The sequence below is a fragment of the Parasteatoda tepidariorum genome, chromosome X1 (genome assembly GCF_043381705.1).
Source record: "Parasteatoda tepidariorum isolate YZ-2023 chromosome X1, CAS_Ptep_4.0, whole genome shotgun sequence".
Lineage (NCBI taxonomy): Eukaryota > Metazoa > Arthropoda > Arachnida > Araneae > Theridiidae > Parasteatoda > Parasteatoda tepidariorum.
In genome coordinates this window covers 27319970-27345183 of record NC_092214.1, presented here as the reverse complement: position 1 = coordinate 27345183, position 25214 = coordinate 27319970, and the positions used below count along the sequence as shown (strand labels likewise).

Sequence of the window (25214 nt, the reverse complement as noted above, 5' to 3'; positions counted from 1 at the left end):
AATATTTTTATTTACTCTTCATCTTTCACCTTTTTGATTTTATCAACCTATATGTTTCCTCATAAGAACCATGTATTTTAAACTGAAATATAAAAGATTATTAAGCAATTTTTATCTACTTTCTTACTTTATTTTTATCTACTTTATCTACTTTCTTACTTTATTTTTATCTACTTTATCTACTTTCTTACTTCGATAAATTAACTCACTTTCATGAGAATTTATAAGTAAAAAATGCCTAAAAATGATACATTAGGAGCCGTGTACACTTCGCGCACGCGGTGTTTAACTGAAGTAGAGGGCCGATATCTCTAAAATGCCCGGGCCGATTTTAGATCCCAGTCCGGGCCTGGTAGGTATAAATATTTTAATAAACATAATAAACTTGTTAAAATTGTATTTTGATTTGAAAATTCATTTTAACTGTGTTGGTGAGTAATATAATTCAATTTCGACAAAGATTTAAAAAGCTCAGCAGTTTTTCTCATAGCGAACAATGAACGGTCTGATGTTTTCTCCGTTACTGCGATAGTCAAATTTTCTTTTGTGTTCATGAACCAACTTTCATCAAGTTATATAAAGTTATACAAAACAAGTATCGAATTAAGTATCAACTAAGATGTGTGCATTGAAGCACCTTTGAAAGCATATTGAAAATTAGTCTGAAATAATTTTAGTTTGATAGCAGGTAATCAGATATTAAAATTATATGAAATCTCTGCAACTATAAAAAGAGTATGCTTAAATAAACGTTTACAAAATAGATTTATTAAGTGAAATGAACTTTACCAGCAAAAGTAAAGATGTCTATCTTAATTATTGTCTCAGGAGATGGAACAAAAAAGAAGTAGTAAGATGGCATGGAGTCTTATTGTGGTTCTTGATAAATAAAAAAATACTCGTACTTCCTCACAAATACGCTCTCTCAAACATTGATGAAAATATTTCGCCAAATTCCGGCAGATTTCGAAATCATTATTTTATTAAATAAATTAAAATAACTCCCCTTGTTTTGGCCGAATTAGAATATAAGTTGTCGCATAAATTTTCATGGAATCTGAGCTAAATCAAATTTGTCCAGGAATATAAAGCATCTGAAACCGATATGGATCTTCACAAAACAAATTTAAAATTTTAATTTGTACTTACCTTCACGGATGCCAGTTGGATACCACTTATGTGTACAGCCTTCAAAAAAGAAGAGTGGAAAGCAAAGGGAATTGAATAATTACAAGTTCGTTAGTACATTGAACAACAAGTTTTATTCATATTATTTTATTTTACATTCGTATATACATAAGAAGAAAAAAAAAAGAAAAGAAAAAAAAACGATCTTCACTGTCAGAAAAGCCTTCGTATGTCATCATTTGTCAGTCCAATAACATTTTCTAACAACAATGATTGAGGAGTTGAACGTAAGCATGGCAATACTAATAGTGTTCGTCCAAAAGCTCCACTTTCTTTGTTTCTCACCCGAAGCATGTGCTGCTCTAGTCTGGTTTGAGCTTGCTCTAATATTAAATCAACATGCCCTGGAGCAACAAGAGGCTTATAGCAATCTGGGAAAGTATAAGACTATGCATTAATGATCCCTAAAAATTTTTTTAAAATTAATAAGCATAATTACACTCAAGACCCAAAACATTATGACCACCTCTTAGTAAAGAGTTGGCCCACCTTTAGCCCGCAACACATCTGCAATCCGCCTTGGCATGGATGCCACAAGTCCTTGGTAGATGGCCGGAGACAGATTGTACCAGATGTTTAAGCAACGGTCACTCAAATACGAGATATTGCGACTTAGTGGTCTTTGAACTCTGAGCTGCCGTTCCACGACATCCCAAATGTGTTCCGTCGGATTGAGATCCGGTGAGTTAGGCAGCCAGGACATTAACTGGAATTCAACATCATGTTCCTGGAACCACTCCGGGCGTTGTCCTGTTGGAAAATTTAATTTCCAGCTGGAAAAACAGAGGCCATGCAAGGGTGCAACTGGTCCGCAATGATGTTCAGATACCCTGTAGCATTCATGGTCTGCTCTACCACAACCACGGATCCCAGAGACACCCAAGAGAACGCCCCCCCCCAAGCATAATACCGCCACCACCGGCCTGTGTATGACCTACTGTACATTGAGGGAGCAACTGTTCGCCTGGAAGACGGCGTATCCTGACACGGCCATCGGCGTGATGAATGACAAACCATGATTCATCTGACCAGGCAACTCTCTCCCACTGATCCATGAACCAGTCGTAATGTTCCCGGGCCCTGCGCAGGCGGTGTAGGAGATGACGCTTGGTCAGCAAAGGCACACGAGTGGGACGTTTGTTGAGTAGCCCCATATCCAACAGTGTCCGCTGAACTGTGTGCTCTGATGCTATTCTACTTGACCCTGCATTGTATTGGGCTGTCAGTTGGGCCACTGTCTGGTTCCAGTTTTGCTTCACCAAACGAGACAGTGCCCGACGACCTTTTTCTTTGATAGCGTGTGGACGTCCAACACCATGTCGTCTACTGCTGGTTTCACCGTCATTCGTCCACTTTGCATAAGTATTAACAACTGTAGATCGCGAACAACCCACGAGTCGTGCAGTTTCGGAAATACTTATTCCGAGCCTTCGAGTCATTACAATCTGCCCTCTATCAAAGTCGCTTAGATCCGCAGCCTTTCCCATCACACACAAAAGTAAGTGAAAGAATGATTCTTCAAACACTCCAGCAGCAGTTAAATACCACTTCCACCTGATCACCTGCCTTCCACGTCATCCAGGAGAGTTCATTGCAAAATGTAGGGGTGGTCATAATGTTTTGGCTCTTAAGTGTATATGTAATCGTATTTTCCATACCATGTGTGCAAACACGATTTAAACACATTTTTTTAAAAAGTTTAACTTTACTATTTAGTAAGTGAATAAGTTTAGTAACTGAGTAAGTTCATTAAGTAAGTCAAACCCTTCTCTAACTGGTACGCTTAAAAAAAATTCGGGATCTTTTATTAAAAAAAAGAAATTAGTATCGAAATTATAAAAAAAAATTGTGTTTAGGAGTTAAAGTAATGATTTTCCTTAATCAAGGTTTAAACATTTTTCGGGCTTAATTTTTCGCGCTTTTATATGTCTACAACACATTTTTTAATCTTATAATTTTATAAATCAGAACGCGCGTATCAGTCTGTACTGACCGAATCCCATCCCGGCATTTAATTAATTAAAAAATTATTGACACAGGATTTAAAAAAATAAAAAATAAATACATTCTACATGCAATGAAAACTATATTTAAATACTTCAATGTATAATTTTGAAAAAGGTTGGATGAAAGTTAAAGAAGTTATATCTGTGAGCCTTTCGAAATTTATGTTATAAAATTAATTCCTATTTTTAATAAAATGAAATTTTAAAGATGAAATATATCAATGCCTCCCAAGAGCTATCACATTTTTCAATGGCTAAAAATACATTTATTCAGATTACTTACATCCACAAAATTAAAGTTTTGATAATTTCTGTAAAGTATAAAATGACATATAATTTTTTGTAAGAGGATGAAATAATTTCAGAGAAATTTCTTTAAAATAAATTCAAAATTTTTTGCCAATTTAGCTAGAAGTAATAAGTCAGGAAAACAGGCCACCACCAACGACTGTTGAATGCGATTCCGTAGTGAATGAGAACAAACAACACAAGGACAAAAATTACGCATTTTTGCTCGCAAATGAGAGATAACATTTTATTTCGGAAATCAATATTTAAATGAGAGAAAACAAAAACGCTTTCAAATCTAATTAAAAGTTGTAGTAGTACAGGAACTGCACAGTGGGTAGTTGGCACGGTCTGGGAAAAATCCCTGTGAGGATGAACCGAAGACATGATATCACAATTTTGATCCTCTTCAGAGGGAATGTCTCTCATGCTTTGGTAGCTCGAACCACATTTTCTCGGTTCGTTCGCAGGCTGATCAAAGCGGTAAATATGAGCAGTAGTAGAACTTTACTATTAATAGTAGTCGCTAGAGCTGCAGGATGGGCTATTCGTGACGGTCAAGGAAACATTCCTGATCCTGAGGAATAATACTAGAAAGAATTTGCAATGAACAAAAAAGTAAAAACTGGAAATTGGAAACTCGTATTCTTCTAAATAGAAAGTAGTATTGTTGTACTATATTTATGTCACTCTAAACCTGCACAATGAGCTATTGACGACGATCTAGGAAACATTCCTAAGGATGATCCAAAAACATACCATCACAGTTTTTACAGAGGGTATGGCTCTCCTGCTATGGTAACCCTATGACCTGGGTGCGAAGTTGAGCACTTTACGGTAGATTAGTTTTACTTGTGGGCCAGTGTTATCGACAATGTTAATCTTGTTCACAGTTGCAGCACTTGGTTGGCGTTTCTTTGGTCTTTTTGCAGTCATATGAAAAGCGGCTACCGGTACACTTAACACATATTGGCTAGTAGTTGCAAGTTCGCAGCGTGTGGCCGAAGCCTTGGCAGCGGTAACACCGAATCTGTAGTCTCCCTCCATGGAACCTAACGACTCTAATCTGATGATCTTTGAAGTGAGTCGACCGGCGGATCGTTTTGTTGTCCTCCATGTCGATGTCGGGGAGAATTTAACAACAAGAAAAAGAGGGAGGAGCTTATAAAGCCCTTCCACTCTCTTCTTAAATTGCGTGATCTTATTGGTCGAAATGAACGTAGAAGATGAAGATGTATACGTAGAAGATGGTCCATGGTTTTTTTTTTATAACAAAAAGATGCTGATGGCAAATTTATAATGATTCAAATTCCATAAACTTTAGAATCTCGAAAATGTTTGGAATATTAATAATCATTTAAAATTTTGATGAAATAGGTTTGTAACTTACATACCTTTTCTAGCTAAAATAATTGTTTCCAGTAAAGATCTTTCCAAAAGATCCAACTGCAACTGTCGACATTCTATTATTGCTGACACCATTCTCCTTGGTAGCATCTGAAAAAAAGAAAGAGAGAGAGAAAGAAACGATATTAACATTTGATTTAACATATATGTCATAAGTTAATTAAATAACCCGGTTCTTTGCAAACTACCACAGTCATTTTGTAATTTGTCACGTTAATTAGAGAAGTCTCCAATGCTTTCTAATCAGCCCGACACTTTTTTAGGTTTTTTGCAAAGAGACATACATATTTAGGCTAATTAGGAAAAAATAAAATATATTTTAAGAAAGCAATTTTTTACACAATCTTGTTAATTAAAAATCTTGTATATTATTTTAAGCATTTTTACAAAATCGCTTAATATAATCGTTACTAAGGTTCAACATCACTCCAAAATTTCAATAAATTATATCATTACTATTTTTTACATAGTTTGAGACAGTGGCCCCCATCCCCCCAAGTTCTTGGGCGCATTCACAATTCGTGTCTAAATTCCCCCCCAAACTATTCGTTTTATTTAGTGTAAAAACCCCCCCCCCAAGCTTGAAGTGGGCGCATCGTGCGCCCACCTTCCCCCCTGATGGGGGCCCCTGGTTTGAGAGTAGCTAACGTAAGAACATTGATTTAATTGTAAAAGTCTGAAATCACAATATAGGCTTTACAACGGTTTTCTCACTGTCGCACGTAGTATGGACCAAATAAGCTTTGACAAACTTTAAATGGCGTTTTTCAAGCTCGCTGACATAAATATCTCGTTTTAAATTTTCATCTAATTTACTTAAAAATTTCTCAGCGTGTTTATGTCGCAAGCTAATTGTATAATCCAATTCCTTGGGAATTACAACTCGCCAGTAATTTTACAATCGCCAGGCTAAATGGAAAAGCCTCCTGTATTTTATTTTAACTAATCTAACACTTTTTAGCTTATTGCACTTAGCCTACGCCTACATACCTTTAGACTTTTTAGAAAACATATCGTTCACAGTTCGATTAGCCTGATTTATTTCGGGCAGTTTGCAGCAAATCCAGAGTAGTGAAAGCTTGTCAAAAACCTTATTAAAGGTTTATTACAATGATCATAAGTAAATATCGGTGTGACTGAGTAATTCTTCGGAAATTTTTTAAGCTCTAAGGCATATAAGCTGATTGAAAAATTGCCTAGAAGCTTTTAGGCAGATTAGAAAATACTGAAGATTTTTCAATCAGCCTGGTGCGTTGCAAAATGTCGGCAACATTTGTAGCGAGTCATATTTTTCTATTTGCCTTCATACATTAAATATTACATACATGACGTAAATCGGAAATTTTCGAGGAAGAAAAAACGAAATTGAATAGAAACAAACTCAATTGATATATTATGAGTGTTAATGCGGAGAATGATTAGTGTAAGACATAAATGAATGAGAATGTTTGAGCTGTTGAAGATGTTTTTTGAAACGCAGAAAAAATATCAGTATTTTGGCTAAAGAAAAGAAGTCATATGAGAGTACAATTGTGGTAAAAAAATGCAAAAACTAATTTAGAAAGAGTAAAAACTGTTCCCCTCGAATTACGCTTACAGAGAGTAATAACCACTTTCAATAGATATTTTTAGAATGATTTTTAAAGCGAAGTCTTTAGAATTTGCATACCAGTTAATCTACAGTCAATTGTTCCACATTCAGAATAAATTTATTAATTTCTTGAAAAAAGAACTTTTTGTTTAGAATAACATAAAGATTTTGGTATCAAGCCCAAAATGATTCGATTAAGCATTCCTTCTGAAGATCGGGAGAAATACTAAAGTCTTAGTATCTAACATCTACCGAAATCATTGACTACAAAGCCGTATTGGGTTAGAGGCATGACTTATAGCTTCTTAACTTTGCTTGCTCTGTTTTCTTCTGAATATCTACTTCTCTGTGGGTACTTTTTTCCTACTGCTGCTCGAGCAACACCTTTTAGAAGAAAGGCCTCCACGCGGATCAATTATCAATTTAGTAGTCCGACGTAATGAACATAAACTGCACAGTTGGGGTTAATAAAAAAGATTTCGCTACTAAAAAAAAAAGATTTCACGTTTATAGCAACCAGTGCGAAGGGCTTCTCTCTTCTAGAAGATGTTGGTTCAAGCCAGTGTTCAATTCCTCATACTAAGAGCTGGCTGATTGAATTTAACTTTCTCCAATCATATCATAGTAGCTCGGAATATTCTATAGTAATGACCCCAGAAGTAATGACCCAGAAGTAATTCTATAGTAATGACCCCTTTTTTCGCCAGAAAAGTCCTTGCACAGTGGTGAAACTTGGGGAGCATATTGGAAAGTTTGGGTGTTTATTGCCAACTTCTGATCTAAATTGCAGTAGTGAAGTGTGCGCATGCATTTCATGACATCATAAATGCTAACTCTCAGACCGTCACCAATATCTCATAAGTGTGGATCCAATGTGACGATAACAACTTAAAACATTTTTTTACAAAATTTTGAAGTAACGATAGATGCATAACTAAAATCAAGAAAACATTTTTATTCAAAGTTCATTCATAAAAGTATGCTATTTATAATTTTACGGCGAGTAGTATCTTTACTCCTTATTGGTGACATCAAATAGATGCAACGTGCAAAATTTCTTGTTACGCTACTCCATCCTGTATTAATTAAGTGTAATTAGAAGCTAATAAAAAGAGTTCTAATATTTTTCTTTTTTTCTTTTTTATTTTTAATCAGTGCTTACAAACGTTAAAATATCATAAAGATGCATTCCAAGAATATGTTTATGAACTAATGAGCGATACGATAAATGTTATTGAAATTCAAATATCAATACCTTTCCATAGTTCTCTACGTGCTTTGCTACAGTTAATATATCTACTGGCCAATATGCTGCTTGTAAGAGAAATAATTCACCCCAAACATCTTGTAAAATCACTGACTGATCCACAGGAGGTAAAGAAGAAAACATTTCATTACTTCGAGCTCTTCGGAAGCTTACCAGAAGTATATGAGCGGCTATCTGCCTGAAAACTACACTGGCTTCTGGGAATACTTCAGAACCTAGAATATATATGAAAAAAGAAAGGAAATGGTAAAAAATTCTTATGAAAATTTTCTCACCTTGCTGTTCATAAATGAAGTCGCACCTTTTTTTTCCTCAATATTTTTGGCCTTCTCCTGCCTTATTACTCTGACACATATTACTCTATATTACAAAAACATATAGTTCAAAAACTAAGTAATTCGTAATCGATAAGTTTTCAAATAATTTCTAAACTTTAAATAAGTGTTTTATGCTATTTGTGAGCAAAAAATAAATAAATAAATAATAAAATAAAAAAATAAATAGCAATGATTTCATCATTAAACAAATTTTTGTTCGAAGTACTTGGTGGAATAAGGTAAAAATAATCAGGTAATTCATGTAACATGAAGTGAGCGAGACTTTATTTAAATTTGATCGATAAAAAGTATAATACGTTCTAAGTGAACGACATGTCATTTTTTTTCTGCAATTGTCCAAAGTATTACTAAACATTAAATACGAAACATTACAAACGTTTGTAACCTCATCATATTATGCTGTACCTTTGTAACTCTCGTTTTTGAATCAATCTTCCATTTTAAAATGTAACAAGTTATTTTTCTTTATATTTCACATGTGTTGGATCACGTTTACCATATAAATATCTTGGCAAACATTTTTGCGATTACTTTTACACATAATTTTCGCATGCATGAATGTATTAAGTTTGTGTTACTTTGACATTAATTTTTATTCCGTTCAAAAGAAAAATCACGTGAAGCGAATCACGCGTGATACGTGTTGAGATGATTCTCCCTTCGCGATTCACGGTATCATATACGAAACGAGCCTCTCTAACACTAGCAACCCATCATCATACTGACGTGATTTCAATTTGGAACGTTTTGTTTCAATTTTTAAACGACACTGAATTGTGGTTGAAATCTATAATAATTCAATATGCCCTTTGGGTTTCGAGTTTTATTTAATTTTTTTTCATTTGATTTGATTCGGAATATTTAAACATGCAAACAACTGCGTATGTTCGGGCACTTGAATTACGCTCTGGTTTCTGTTTACATTTTGATAGAGGGGGAAAAAGAATACTTATTCGTTTATATGGGTGTAGACTTGTTAACAGTTTGGGGTTTGCTAGATAGTATTTTGTATGTTTTGATTTGAGACAGTTTTTGAAATAACGTGTACATTTTATTACAGTATATTCAGGGACTACCACTTATAAAATTTTTTTAAATTTTAGCGTATTCAATTGCGGTAAGGATTTTATAAGATTTTCTGAGAGAAATTAGGCTTAGCGGGAAAAATCACCCGGTCCCGTACGTGCGTGTGTTCTTCGGCTTTTGGAGGAAGCTAGGAAACACTTATTTTCCCCTTCGCTGATCCTGAACCAATGAATATTTCAACCCAACAATGATTATATGTATACTAATTTTGATGAAAAAAATTTAAAAAATATGAAAATATTTGGTCTGTTGGATTCGAATGTTCTAAATTTAACCAAAATTTGTGATGTCTCATTTCTGACATTCGTGGAGGGCTCAAAATTGATTATTATTGTTATTTGTTTATTTATTTATTACAACTTTTGGTTTGTTTTAAAATTTATCATATCATTACTCCTAAGAAGCTTCGACATCAAATGTATAGCCTCTTACCAATCATGAATCTAGTTTGAAGAGGAGTGTGAGTCATTTCTAAAAACCTAGGACCTGGTAAAACTGGTCGAAATGCACTCATTGGAGCATCACATCCGTTCGAAATGCTTGATGTCTTGTTTACTATTTGTGTAGAATCTGGTTCAGAATGACGTCTTACTACTGAGCTATCCTTCGATGTTTTCTTGTTGCTGCGTGGTCCTCTCTCTTCTTGCACCGCTGAAATTAATTTTAAATTGTCAAAAATCAACATTTGGCAAAATATTAACATAATTTTTTTTATAAAAAAAATCACTTTTTTCAAGTAGACTGACTAATATGCAGAAAATAGTGTCACATAACTTCATCCGTGATTAATGTTATTTAACTGTAATCAATACGCAGACAAACACGAAATATGTAAACAGAAAGACAGATTAAAGAAGGGTCCCAGTGTTACGATTCAAAATGAAATGCAATGCATTTTCAATAAATTCGGAGAAAGAAATAATTTAAAAAAGTGTTTCAGTGGTCTAGAGTTTTGATCACTGTGGAAATCGCAAAAGATATTTAAAAAATATTTTACAAAAAATTTTATAAAAGGAATCTAAACGTAAATTTTGTTTTGTGCAAAGTTATAAGTAGGGGGGAAATGAGCGCTACACTCCACTTTTGGGGTTGATAACCTCTCTTACTATAGTGATATAGGATGAGCGCTTCACCCACTTCGGATCGATGACTTCTCGTCTATAGGATGAGCGCTTCTCCCCACTCACTCAGTATGGATGAGAGTTCAACTCCACTGATAAACTTAGTAGGGATGACGCACCATGGCTTTTTACGTAGCACTAAGCAAATGCTTCTTAAAAATTTTGGGTATCTATTTCCACAAAACTATGGGCATATTTAAAAAAATTGGCACTAACTATTAAATCTGAAACAAGTTTCAAATGATTTCCTCTTTGCAATTAATTATAAAACTAAGCAAAGTGTCCTCAATTATGTTAACCACATATTCGCTCTTAACGTCGCATGGTTCTTAACAAATGCTTCTTAAAAAGTTTCAGTGTTTATTTTTTCACTTCTATTGGTGTTTTTGAAACATTTGACACTTATTTTCTAATGTGAAACAAGTTTCAAGTGAATTCCTCATTGCAAAAATTATAAAAAATTTGCAAATTATCCTTTTTTATGTTTATTATATTAGTACTTTTAACGTAGCATGACTTGGAGTAAATAAATTCTTCTTAAGAATTTTGGGTATTTATTTTTTCACATCTATGTGCATTTTTGAAAAACTTGACGCTTACTTTGCAATCTGAAATAAGTTTCTCATTGCAAAAAATTATAAAAAAATTCGCAAAGTGTCTTCCATTATGGTATCGATAAATATGCTCATACTGTGAGTAAAAAATTTCTAAAAATTCTGAGTACTTATTTTTTGAAACATATTGGCATTTTTGAAAAAAAAAATGACGTATGANAATGAAGCATTTCAACGAATACATTTTATGAAAGCTAATTAAAACTCAAATCTTTCCTTAACTATAAATGCCTTTTATTTGTCATTTATTATATTAATAAATATTATATTATAATATATATTATATTATATTATATTATATATTATATTATATTAACACCATATATATGTTCGTAACGATGCATGGTTTAGTTGCTGGCAAGCTCCAGAAAGCGTCTAATGCTTAAAAAATATTCATAGATGTGTAAAAAATGAATACCCAAAATTTTAAAGAGGCATTTGCTTAGTCTAAACCATGCTACGTAAAATACTGTTATATAGTTAAAAAAAATGGAAGACATTTCGCAAATTTTTTGAATTCCTTTAAAGTCACATTAAAAATTGAGCGTTAACTTTTTCAAAAATACCCATTGATCGGAAGAAATATGTACCCTAAATTTTTAAGAAGCAATTTTGAGTTCAAACAATGCTACGTTAAGAGCATGTATATAACTAACATAATGGAGTACATTTTGCGAATTTTTTGTAACTTTTCCTATGAGAAATTAATTTGAAATTTTGCATCAGATTACAAAGTAAGCATTAAAATTTTTCAAAAATACCCATATATGTGAAGAAATATAAATACTAATACTATAATAATGAATATAATATAAGTATAATAAAAATAATAAATATAATGATAAATATAGATATTGTTTGGATTAAACCATGTCACGTTAAGTATATTGTTAACATAATGGAGAGCACTTTGTTAAAATTTTATAATTTCTTACAATGAGAAATTCATTTAAAACTTGTTTCAGATAAAAAGAAAGTGTAAATTTTTTAAAGAAATACCCATAGCTGTGAAGAAATAAGCACTGAAAATTTTTAAGAAACATTTGTTTATTCCAAGCCATGCTATTGAATGAGCCTAAATTTATTAATTTATTAATCATAATAAAATTTATTTTGGGAATTTTAAAATTTTTGCAATGCGAAAATTTTTTGAAACTTTTTCAGATTAGAAAGTGAGCGTCAATTCTTTCAAAGATACCCATATTTGAGAAGAAATAAGTACTCAAAGTTTTAAGAAGGATTTGTTTACTCCAAACAATATTACACGTTAAAAGCATATTTATTGTTAACATAGTGAAGGATGGTTTGTGAATTTTTTATAACTTTTGCCAATAAGGAATTAATTTGAAAGAGGTTTCAGATTACAAAGTAAGTGTCAAATTTTTCAAAAATATTCATGAATATGAAGAAATAAAAAAACTAAAATTTTTAAGAAGCGTTTGTTTAGTCCAAATCATGCTACGTAAAGAGCATTAATATGGTTGAAACAATGAGGGATAAATTGCTAACATTTTATATTTTTTACTGTCAGATTTTTACCAAGCTGTACAAAGCAAAAGTATTGAATTACAAATTAAAATAAGAAGTAGATTTTTAAAAATATTTAATTGTTATTAATAATATTTTTAAAAATATTAAATAAATAATAAAAATTCAGGCTACAATAACTTTAATGTGCACCGATGTATTAAACAATTAATGTGCAACAGATATCAAATTGTTAAGATAGAAAACTTTAAAAAGGTTGATATTAAAACTTATATAGTAGCACACAAAATATTCAATGTAAAAATTGAGGTTTATCTGCTGCAACCACCAGAAAATAGGTATTTACATTTTAAATTTAAAATTTGCAAATGTGTGTGTAAATATTTTTGTCCAAAGTGAATGGTTTCAAAAAGTTAAATCGGAGAATTTCTTCGAGAAAATTTCTGATACGCACATGTTATATTATATTCACAAAATACGAAAAAAAATTAAATAGAAAAGAGCAACATACGCGATTATTTTTGCATTTGAATAAGTATTTTCTTGGATGCAAAACCTGAGAAATAAATTTTTTTGTACCGTTGGTATGTTAAATTTCACAGAGTTAAAATTTAACGAAGAAATTAGGTTTTTATTAACGAGAAAAGTATTTTAAACCCATGTAGATTTTTTACGAAAATTGTCCGCAAAAAAATGACAACTAATATATTTTAGTTCGCGGGTTACAAAAAAAGGCTTCGTGGGCCGGAGGCGGCTCCCGGGAAGCCAGTTGGTAACCCCTGGTCTAAAAGAATCATGATTTCTCATTTCATTGCCTTTCATTAAATTATAAAGTATAATAATTACCATTTCTGTTCATACTGACACGGAAACATTTTTGGAGGCNTGTGCACCGATGTATTAAACAATTAATGTGCAACAGATATCAAATTGTTAAGATAGAAAACTTTAAAAAGGTTGGTATTAAAACTTATATAGTAGCACACAAAATATTCAATGTAAAAATTGAGGTTTGTCTGCTGCAACCACCAGAAAATAGGTATTTACATTTTAAATTTAAAATTTACAAATGTGTGTGTAAATATTTTCGTCCAAAGTGAATGGTTTCAAAAAGTAAAAACGGGGAATTTCTTCGAGAAAATTTCTGATACGCACATGTTATATTATATTCACAAAATACGAAAAAAAATTAAATAGAAAAGAGCAACATACGCGATTATTTTTGTATTTGAATAAGTATTTTCTTGGATGCAAAACCTGAGAAATAAATTTGTTTGTACCGTTGGTATATTAAATTTCACAGAGTTAAAATTTAACGAAGAAATTAGGTTTTAATTAACGAGAAAAGTATTTTAAACAAATGTAGATTTTTTACGAAAATTGTCCGCAAAAAAAGGACAACTAATATATTTTAGTTCGAGGGCTACAAAAAAAGGCTTCGTGGGCCGGAGGCGGCTCCCGGGAAGCCAGTTGGTAACCCCTGGTCTAAAAGAATCATGATTTCTCATTTCATAGCCTTTCATTAAATTATAAAGTATAATAATTACCATTTCTGTTCATACTGACACGGAAACATTTTTGGAGGCGACAAAATGGACACCAGTTTCGTCGTGCTTTGTCAACGACACAATTTCCCGTACCAGCTGTAAAAATTGGAAAAGTTAGTTTTCAAACATTAAATAGCATTCTTATCAATACAGAAAAAGCTTAAATACAAAATGCATATAAGACTTTAGGGTGCTCAAATAAAAACGAAAACTTTAAGTTCTAAATAAAGATTTTTTTCTATATATTAAATGTACCCGTATACACCTCTGGAAAATATGCATTTCGGACTTCCTACATTATGCATTATTTTAATGGAATTTCTAATTATAGTTTAACACAATTTTGACCGGATCTCCATGATACAGTATAACTTTCTTCTAGATTCCAGGTGATCACGTGTTCGTTAACAAAGAATTTTTCTTTTTTTTTTTTAAACTAAAATATTGGAAAATGCCCGTAAACACACTTGCCCACTTCAGATTTGTACTCATTTGCTACATATTATCATTATTCATTCTTATCATTGAAATTTAAATCACATCAGAATTGTGACTAATAAGACTTTCTAGACTTTTAAGTGATCGCGAGTTCATTAGCATAAACGTTTGACTTTTTCTTAAATTAAAATTAGCTTCACCATGTTCGAATTCAAACTAAATTTTGGTTAAATGGTCACATTAAAAAATTGCAATGAGTTTTTTTATAACTAAATATAACCTATTTATAAAGAGTTAAATTTTCTACTCTTAATGAAACATACGGTTATAATCTAATCGTATTTTTTTGAAAAAATAGGAGTCGGAAGAATGTTGAGATTCATGTCGCAAGAACTGGAAGCTATATTTAATTGCTCCATATACAAACGATATTCTATGCAACAAAATAATGGTGTTATATACCACGCGTGACTCAAAAACATGCTGTGATATTGAATCGTCCTAGTGGTTTTCTAAAGCATACTCAATTGCGCTTCGAATATCTAATCCATTCTTGACATGAGTTTTAGAATTACGCTCAAAACCTCGCGCCCATCCCTCTCTCTTTAAATCATCAGGTAGAACGTTTTCAGATAAATGTTCTACCTGATTATTTATGATCACATTCTCATTCATGATCGTGATCAGGATCACTTATTATCATTTTCTGATCACTTATTCACATTTGCGATTACATGATTACGTGATTTACGATCACATTCGCACCAAGAATATTCGCCAGAAATGAAAGAAACTTTTGTTTATTACGGTCTTTCAAGAAAAATACTAAAATAAATTCAAATTATCTTGTTTACTTTTCTTATTTTTCGTCAGAAATATTTTTTTAAAAATTTATTTCTTCATTGCGTTATAGTCTTATACAAATTTCTTTTTTTTTTCTTCCAATTTCTTTTTACTGTTTTTTGCATGCTCATTATGTCAAAGCTTTATTTATACCACCGAGCTACCAAAATAAAAAAAAAAAAAAATAAAAATTAACGTTTCCGCTGCACCATTTTATATTAATAATATTTATTAAAAGTAATATGTTTATGATATACTGTAGTGTACAAAATCCGTACGAATTTAACTAAGTTGGCAATAAAATTACGTTCTTCTGGAAAACAAAATATTAGAGCTGGTTGAGGTATGTCGAACGTTTTTCGAACAGTTCATTTTTGAAGCCTTATAAGAAAATTTTGAATGAAAAAATTTATTTATTAACTTATTTTACTTTAGACTTCATTAATAAACTAAATTTTATCATTTTTTCTTAAAATAACGCTTAAATATTTTTAATTATTATTTTTTAAGAAAAAAAATCAGATGGAAGTCCCACTTACTACACAAGAAGGGGTAAGAGGGCGGTTAACTCTTTATTTAAATTAAAGAAGCATATCTAAAAAAAGGATACGTGAGTTTTACTTGATAAAGTTTATAAATTTTTAGTGTGAAAAATTTATTTGTAAATATATTCATTTATTAGTTATCTATGGACATTAAATCTGAATGACGGGTATTTATAGAATAAAAAACAAAACAATTGCGTGTATGAAATTTATTGAAAGCTATAGTAATTTTGCATTATAGTAATTTAAGGCACCTTATTTAAGCCATAATGGAAAAATTTATTCAAATTTACTTCTTGGGGTAACTGGGATTCCTTAAACCCGTTTGCTTCTGGTACTGAAAAATTACGGCCTAAGTGGAACCCCTACTTTTAAACACTTAATAATGCTTCGAAAAAAAATTACAGTATGTACTTTAGGTTAAACTATATTTAAAAGTATAATAAACATTAAAAAGATAATAAGAACTAACCAGGAAAAATGTTGCCTGAAATCTTTCCAAAAAAATATTTTTCTGGAAATTTATCTTACATTGATTTTACAATCAGGAATAAAAATACATGAAGCAAAACCAATCACTTTAGTAAAATGTGACATGATTAACAGAAAAAATTTACATGCATATTTCAATTTGGGGGGTTTAATCCACTTACCCCAGTGGTCCACTTCTCTCAACCAATCCTACTTTAAATAGGTTTTTCTTCAACACTTTATCTTAAATTGATAGTTTTAATTAACATTAATACAATAAAAAAATTTTATTAGACGTTACTTTTAAAAGAAAATTTAAAATGCTAAACCATATTTACTACATATTAGAGTTTATCTCAGAATATATTTGTCATCCGATTGATTAAAGGGCTTTTTCAAATGTCTCCCTCCAAAATATAATTGACATGTTCTTTCGATTTTTTTTAAAAATTGTACTAACTAAAAAGTTGTTCAAGGTAGCAAGTTTTCGGAGGAATAATGCTCTTAATGAAATTTTTTTATTTATCATTGCTAAAGAAGGAAAAAAAGGAAAAGTCAAATGAGAATTGTAATTAATTAAAGTTTACTTAATAATTAAGATAAGTTCGTAAAGATTTTTTCGAGAACAGCTGTGCGGCAGTGACTGGTCTAAGAAGCATTTTTTAAAATTTTTTTTAGTTTTTTATTTTTTTTATTGGAGCTATAAATTTTTAAACTTAGACTGAAAGTTTATATTTAATATTTTATGGAATATTAATTTGGTGTTCCTCATTTTCTATGATTATGGTCAGCTATGCAGTTAAATTTATTTAAGTTAAAGTAGATAGAATTTAGCAGACTAGCTTAGTTTCCAAACTTCGCATTTAGTTTCAAAGAAAGCAAAAAAGATAAAAAAATTAAGTCGACCAAGTTTCGTACCGTTGTCCTTACTCTGTTGTAATTGATATTTTCTACACGCGAGACGATAGCATTGTTATAGAATTTAGCTACTAAATCATGGATGATCAGGCTATGGCACGGTATGCTTTTAGCAGCGGAACGCAACGTTGTTTTATCGTATCATTGTACTGGCGTCAGCACCGCTTTCTGCCACGGCTGTATTCAGTAGCTCATGAGTAACGTTTTTACAGATTTTAAAAAAGTTCTTGAAGAAATTTTTTTTCTTCAATTTTTTAAACTTTTTCTTTAGGTCTTCGCGTGGCACTGCTGAAACTCCACCATGCTATACTATGGTGCGTGCCGTAGCTTGGCCATCCATGATTTAGTAGCTAAATTCTGTATCAATGCTCTTATCTCGTAAGTAGAAAATATGAATTACAACAGAGTAAGGATAGCGGAAGAAAACTTGGTCTACTAAACTTTATTCTATTTATTTATTATTTTTTTTTATTTGCTATCTTTGAAACTAAATTTGCTATCTTTGAAACTAAGAAAACTTAGTAGACTTAATTTTTTTTTGTTGCTATCTTTAAGACGATTCTAAGGTGAGCCCGATATTTTGTGTTGATTTTCTGTTATGACCATAATAAAATCAAAATATAGTTCAATAAAATCAAATAACGTTAATTGATATTTGTCTAAAACACCTAATTTTGTTAACATTTTCAAGAACTAATTCTGATGCAGTTCTAATAAATTAACTGTTTAAAATTTAATTTTCAAGATATCAAGATATTAATTTTTGTTTTTTACATAACCAACGTTCAACGTTTTAAAATGTTTATTAACGTTAAACCCAAAATTTAAACAGTTGTTTTATTTATTATATTAGTTTTTAAATTTCTATTACTCTGAATAATTTAAACAAAATGTACTATTTGTGCGAAAATCATATGATCAGATTATAAAGAGAATTTTTCACTTTATTTTATTTTAATAACCGTCGTTGAACAGCCAATTTTTTGGGTTTACGACTGCTAATGTTCAACTCCGTCACTTTGTAATTTCGAACCCAATGCAGAAAACAAGGGATTTCTTGAATCACGTTTTGGGAGAAATTTACTTTCATGGAGGACTTCTTGATGAAACTAAACCACATTTGCGTTACATAGAGAGGAAAACCTCGAAAACCTCCCACGATTAGCTTGACAACAAGGGGACTCTAACCCATGATCTGTCTACCACTGAGGATAATTTACGTCAGCACTGTGGTTTGTGCCAGCCAGATGCGGAATTCGTATCCGCCAGCCATCGTTGGGATTCGAACCCAGTTCACCTCATTGGAAGGCGAACGCTCTATCCCTCAGCTTTCACAGCTCTTTCACTCTATTTCTAAAAAAAAATTTGGCTCCTTAAAAAAGTTTAAAATGGCACCCATATTTTTCCTTTTTTTCATTTTAGATAAGTTACTTTCCTCCAATAATATTGGCCACCTCAGCACCAGATGAGGGTCGTAAGTGGTTATATTGCTTTTACTACTATTATTTTTATTATTACAGCTTGACTATGTTAAAGCATTATTAAAATTTTTTGCAAGTGGTAAAGAATGTCTATTTACCAATACAGCTATAAACAATGCCTCTTCTTATACTGCGTTTAAAGAAGCAACTGCACCCATCGCAGCAAAATACACCATAATGTTTTCCATAAGATTTATCTCCACACACTAAACAAGATACAGGAACAGGTAATGTTCGCCCTGAAAAAGTAATTATATTAATTAATCACTAAATGGTGTTTCAGATGCGGGTAAGACGTAATCACTGTCTTTAATGTATATATTCAGAATTTTCGTAAAAATTGAAGTAACGAAATACACAAGGGAGTCGCAAGTTATTATTTAGGACAGAGAAAAACAAAAAAAGCCATAACAGGACAAATCATTAACGAGAAAGGCGAGATTGAAAACAACCAAATCTATTTATAACAGTCAGTGAGTTGAGATTAATTGTGAAAAGCAATTAATGAAAAGTTTCATGCTTAAACAGGTATTTCAACTATTTTTTTTTCTCTTCTGCCTATTTCACTCTTAATTCGTCAAATTTTGAAAGTGTTTTTCCTCGTTAAAATATTAATTTAATAACCTTCATGTGTAGGTTTTTTTAACTTAATTTCTGACAAAAATTTTGTATATATTTTCCATTTAAATACTGAATTAAAAAGGGATCATTTAATTAGCTTAGAATTTGATAAGTGCACTATTAAAGAATATCTCAAGACAATAAAACAAAAAGAAAAAAATTAACGAAATTTTTTTTGAATGTGTTTAATGATGTTCTATTTTTGGAACATGGGTGTTTGATAAGATTATTTTTTATTTATTTTCAAAGAAGAAACGAAGTAGTCAATGAATTAAATAAATTCACAAATTTTTATTACTCTAAAAATATCGATGATACATAGCTGAACTAAGGTGGTATTAATGGTGATTAAAACATGGAGATTTTCGTATTTCTAATTTATTTTCACACCAGCCCACCGTGGGCCAAAAGACCATGGATAACGGGATTCCTAAAATAACAAAAGAATTTTTCTTTTCTCAGGATTAAGATAACTTGATAGACTTGAAGGATAACCAATGCACGTTTGTTTCATTAACATTAAAGATTAAGATTGTAATAACGAAATAAGGGGTAACTATATCTTTGTTTTTCCCCTTTCAGTATTCCCGAACGACATTGCAGCAGAAAAAAGAACTTCCCTCATAAAAGGGGGGGGGGAAATATCGTAATAGAGGAAGGCTAGTAATTTTAACTTGTTAATGCATGCGATTTTTTTCTTTCGTCTTTATCATTAGCATTTTGAAGATGACTTAGAAGCTTGTCGTAATAGCGGACTTCACTCTCAGAAATAAAACTCTCACTTTTGACGATACAGCAATCCTTGAACTGTATTACGTTAATTTTAGGAATAATTTCGTCATGAAATCAATCGATTTGTGACAAAATGTGAACTTTCAAATCTATGACAAAAATGTTTTCTTTTTTCGGAACCTCAACGCAGTGCATTAGAGAGATTGCTAACTAGAATGACGAAACTGGAATGAAGACTACTACATCATCAAAAATAAAGTGATGAAATAAACCGACCGTCTGTATGGTGATCAAGGAGTTTGCCTCATACCAAGAAAATCCCAGGTTCGAATCCCGCTTCGAGCAGTCTTCTAGCTGTACTTCTTGTGTTGTTTTGGGTGTCATTGGTCCACCTATATGGTGCCCACGATCAAGTGATTATTGGAAAAATTAGATACATAAGGCACTGCGACGTTTTTTCTTCTTCTTTTTTTGGAAATAATAGATTGAGGAAATGTTTCTTTGACGTCACTTTGACGAAATTTTTGGTCGCAGCATATACCAGGAAACGGTTTCGTCAGAAACAAAAAAAGTTTCGTGAACTTTGAAAATTCATATTTTACAGTGTTTTCGTTAGATGCCGAACTCGATAAATCGAGCATTTACTGCAACAATTAACGTAAATCAATTGTTCCAAATTGAATCAACGCACTTTTGTTTGAGATCGTCGATTTGTTACTTTCTTGAACTAAAATATTTATTTATTATGTCATTTTTGTTTCGTTTTACATCTTTGAAAATGATTGAACTGTAAAAATCCGAATAACTTAATTTTTAGATAATCTTATTTGTTTCAATTTTGGAAAATAGAAAATTCAAAAACTAAAGATTTTGTTAAATTTATTTAAGCGAATATTCATTCAAAAAGTAAATTTAAGATATAGATAGAATAAACTTTAATTTAAAAATTAAAAAAAATCATTGAAGAACTATAAATTGTGTGGGCTTTATTAGCACAAATCACTTCCAAAAAAGTTGTCTGAAATTAATACGTTAGTGATAAGAAGACAAATATGTTATCAAAATATGAAGAAGCATTACCAACGTCAATTACAGAAAAGATGAAATTTAATTAACGAAACAAGTTTATTTGACCAATGAAACTAAAATGATATTTCCTAATAATTATACTCCAAGTTAATAAAGTTTATTAGGAACATCTTTCACTTTCCTCCGACAAATATACTGATCTTTTATTATTTCATTTTCACATTTCATATGATATGTCTTGATGCTTCGTCAGATATGATAACTTTTTTTGTATTTTTTTCCTTTAAATATTTAACTGACACCCTCTACTTTTTCATCCAATAATCTAATTAATCATAAACAAGCTTCAAAAACATTATATCAATGAAACGAATGATAATTTGCGTAGTTTATGGAATGTAAAATAGTCGAATTTAATTACTTACTATTTTTTAAACATGATACTGGATTTAAAAAAAACACAGACACAATTTGAGAAAATTTGTACTTTGGCTAACTGTAATATTCAATAATAACAGTTAATTGTGTTTGTTCTTAGTTGCGTAATTATTTATAGTAATAATTTTCTACCATTTTTAACAAAAAATTCTTTTAAAAGTGGAATATAATTTTAGGTTTGAATTTAATCATTGCAATTAGCTATAAGTGAAATATTATTCGACATTTAACGATATTCTTGTGAGGATCATGTAGTAAATATCTATTTTTGGAATATATATTTGACTAATAGATCATAATCAAATTAAACGACTAGAAAACTTACCCATTTTAGGCGGAAAGCTGATTTATTTGATTATAGAACCACTTTTGCCGTGAGCAAGTAACTTTCCTACAGGTGGGACTTCCTGAGTTACCCCGCCCACGGCATTTACCATTGGTTGATCTCAGAAAGGTAAGATCATATGAACTAGCGAATCAGAGGTCGAAATATTTACACCTTTCCTTTTAGAAAGTCTATCATTTATTTGTCGAAAGATTTTTTATTAGATTATAAAGATATTTTTTGCTGCTTTTATATTTTTCTTAAATTTTATTTTCTTCTCTTAACCAGCACACAGCATAATCAACAATAATAAATTCACAGTAAGAGTTAAAAAAAACACAATTTTTAAAAATAATTTATTTTCTTCTTTTAACCTGCTCACAACGTAATCCGAAATAAGGAAAATTTGTGTTTCATTAAAAACAACGCTTAAAACAACAAATAAAATTTTATTTATTTATTAAAACTCATGCAGAATTCGGTTTCACATTGATACACACACCATCATCAGTATGATAAATGACAGTGGTGATAAAACAGAGTTGATATCCTTCGCCAAAGGTTACGACATGCTAAAAAGAAAAATATACAGTTAAAGGTAACAATAATAAACTGACAGTAAGAGTTAAAAAATAAATGATTTCCAACTCTCTGACATATATGATATAGCAGTAAGATCATTAACACTATAATTTTTAATTTTTGATAAATTTGAAACTCTCCCAGAAATCTAGATCAATATATGAAATCCAGTTATGAATGATATAAGGTGAGGAAAAATCGAACCTATAGCCTTTTGTCTAGCAGTGTTTTGCAATAGTTGAGCAGTGGAGTTCTTTATTCTTGATGTAGCTTTGATGTTCGTTCAGACTATATTTGAGGGCACTTTTAGTTTCCTAACGCATGAAAGTCCACATTGACATGAAATTTTGTAAATTTTCTCTGTTAAAACAATCAGTCGATTGTTTGAAATACGAGAAAGCAGTTTTATTGTTCGAAGAAAAGATAATTTGAAATTTATGTTTGAATGAATTTTTGATATTCGGACGATAATTTTTGGAAAAAGTGGAGGCAGAACCCTATTATTTGTGTCGGACTTGACATATTCATATTTAGGATTATAAACATATTTTTTTAACAATTTTATCTATTATCTTGGAAAAGAAACCCTTATCTTTGGTCGTAATGAGTTTTCGGATGAATGTATCAGATTTACAATTATCTACATTGTAAAACAAAACATGGAATATTTTCCGCAAATACTCTCTGTTATAGGTAAAGAACTGTGATTCATGTTTTCCTTCATTTAACATGGTAAATAAATCTTCTTTTCAAATTAAATAAAATAAAAAAGTTCAAAGCGTATTGTAATTTGAGTTCACCTTAAAAGATATTTTACGTCAAGCGTGAATTAAAAGTACTTAATGCTTAAGTACTTTTATACGTTAAAGTAAGCATTAGCCCGTTTGCTATTTGCTTAGGATTTGACAATTAGCTCACGTTAAATGAAATTCACGTTAAGCGTGTTTATGTAAGCGATGTTGTTCATGAGTATAAGGATTACTGTGGCTATTAAGGATGTTTTATGATACATTTATGAAAATAAGAATTAAATTTCAGGATACGAATTTTACTATCATATTTTGACAGACCACTGGGAGATAACCAATAATAATAATTATTAGCTCTTTTGTTAACTAAATTTTGCACAGGACATCGATTCTAAAACTTCAGAGAGTAATATTTCGATTTTTTTTGCTAGTTATTTCAAGTTTTTTAAAATTATGTTTTTTATATGTTCAAATAAAAGAAGATGAGAAATTATAATTGCTCAATGTATTTTTGTTTCCTTACAATTTATAAATCACAAGTAGGGAAAAAAAACCCAAAGAAAAAGAGGAAAGGCCAATGGAATCAAGGATAAAAGGAAAAAAATCAGTATTTTCTAAAATTCCAAAATGGAGAAAATTAAATTTCATGGTTTAATATATTAAAGGAAGAAGCAAATAAATGATTCAAAAGGTAGGAATGGAAATATATGAACGTGACAGAACACAAATTTAGCACTTTATACCAAAAAAAAAGTGTGTGTGTTAGAGAGAGAAAAACACGCATATTTTGAATAGTTAATTCTTACTCAAACTATGTGAGCCAACTGCATATGTAGTTTGGGGGAAGATGAATAATAATTTAAAGCATAATCAATAGCATGACAAAATGATAGAATATTACCATTAATCATGAAACATTTCAAACATCAAAAGAGTTCTACAAGGCCGGGATAGCATGATTGGCAGGACGCTGGACTCACGTTTGTGAGGACGGGAGTTTGAATCCAACCGGCAGAAGATTTCCCGTGTAGTAAATGGTGACTGGTGCACGCTGAATCTGTCGAGTCACAAAGTCCTCCATGTTCCTGTAACAAATCAATTCCTCTGGGGATAGGGAATTGGAGATTGATCGCTCTCTGGTTCAGGTCAAAATAACGATCTGTGGAGGAATGAATGAATGTATGAATGAGTCCGTAATATAAACGGGTGTGACGTATGAGAGTGGCAGAAGTCAAATTCTTGGCCATAGATGGCTCCATTGGAAAACAAGAGCAATCGCATTCGTACTGCCTTAACAAGCTTACGATGACAACAACAACAAGAGTTCTACACGCTGAAATTGAAAAAAAAAAAGAAAAGCCCTAGATTTTACAACGTACGTAAGGTGAAGTTCCCTCTGGAGTAGAACTGCAACTCTGCTATTCAAGGTAGGATATTATTTTTCATTTTTTTAAAAAAGTTTGTACACAACTTACGTAATTTGCATGGATATTTAAGCCAAATGTACTGACATGATACTTTATTACATTTAATTCCTATCCGATAAAGTTTTTATGTATACCTACTCAGAATATATGACAAAAAAAGAAGATATCATGGGCTGATTGGCTTTGATCGAAGCATAAGTACAATTTGATAAGAAAATTATTTTATTTACTGACAAAGGAAATCTTACTATAAGGAACTTTACTGCAAAAGTAGGTGTAAAGGCATTGCTACATCATACCAAAGAGGTGATGCTGGTCAAAATATGGACCACCTAATTCGACTTAAAATGATCACACAAAATGGAATGTAGTTCAGTTGGAAAGAGAGTTTGCTGAATTACCATATACTCATGTGAAAAATTAAAAAAGTATTTTTCTAGTTGAGAAATAAATTTAAAATTAAATTGAAATGTAAGGGGGTAGACAGTATTAAATCTTCCCGAAATAAAGTTATACATTATGCAGTGGGACGACGATTAAATTAATTGCAAATTCAATGCCGATCTAATGATATCGAAATAATTTCCAATGATAAAAAAATAATCACTCAAAATGGGGGTAATTTTTTTGTTTGTTTTTAATTATTTTGGAAAATAATACGTATAAAAAGTCCA

General features: G+C 31.2%; 1 protein-coding gene across 1 annotated transcript; it reads right to left on the bottom strand.

Annotated features, from left to right (window-relative positions):
• Positions 1-1328: 1328 nt before the first annotated feature.
• On the bottom strand, positions 1329-24372 carry LOC107440623 (Hormone receptor 83). Its single transcript, XM_071187777.1, has 8 exons — positions 24094-24372; positions 22285-22354; positions 18736-18876; positions 13942-14037; positions 9604-9822; positions 7736-7962; positions 4877-4979; positions 1329-1559 (listed from the first exon to the last, which is right to left on the bottom strand). Exons 1-8 carry the CDS (start codon positions 24370-24372, stop codon positions 1342-1344), a joined length of 1353 nt encoding a protein of 450 aa, XP_071043878.1. The 3' UTR covers positions 1329-1341.
• Between the last annotated feature and the right edge of the window lie 842 nt (positions 24373-25214).

Excerpts from the sequence above, each read along its gene's own strand:
- LOC107440623 (XM_071187777.1), bottom strand. The coding sequence starts at position 24,372 with ATGGAGCCATCTATGGCCAAGAATTTGACTTCTGCCACTCTCATACGT. Across the intron at positions 22,355-24,093 it reads AAACTCCCGTCCTCACAAAC|CATGTCGTAACCTTTGGCGA; the intron begins GTGAGTCCAGCG and ends TTTTCTTTTTAG. Across the intron at positions 14,038-18,735 it reads CATTGTTTATAGCTGTATTG|CTGGTACGGGAAATTGTGTC; the intron begins GTAAATAGACAT and ends CAATTTTTACAG.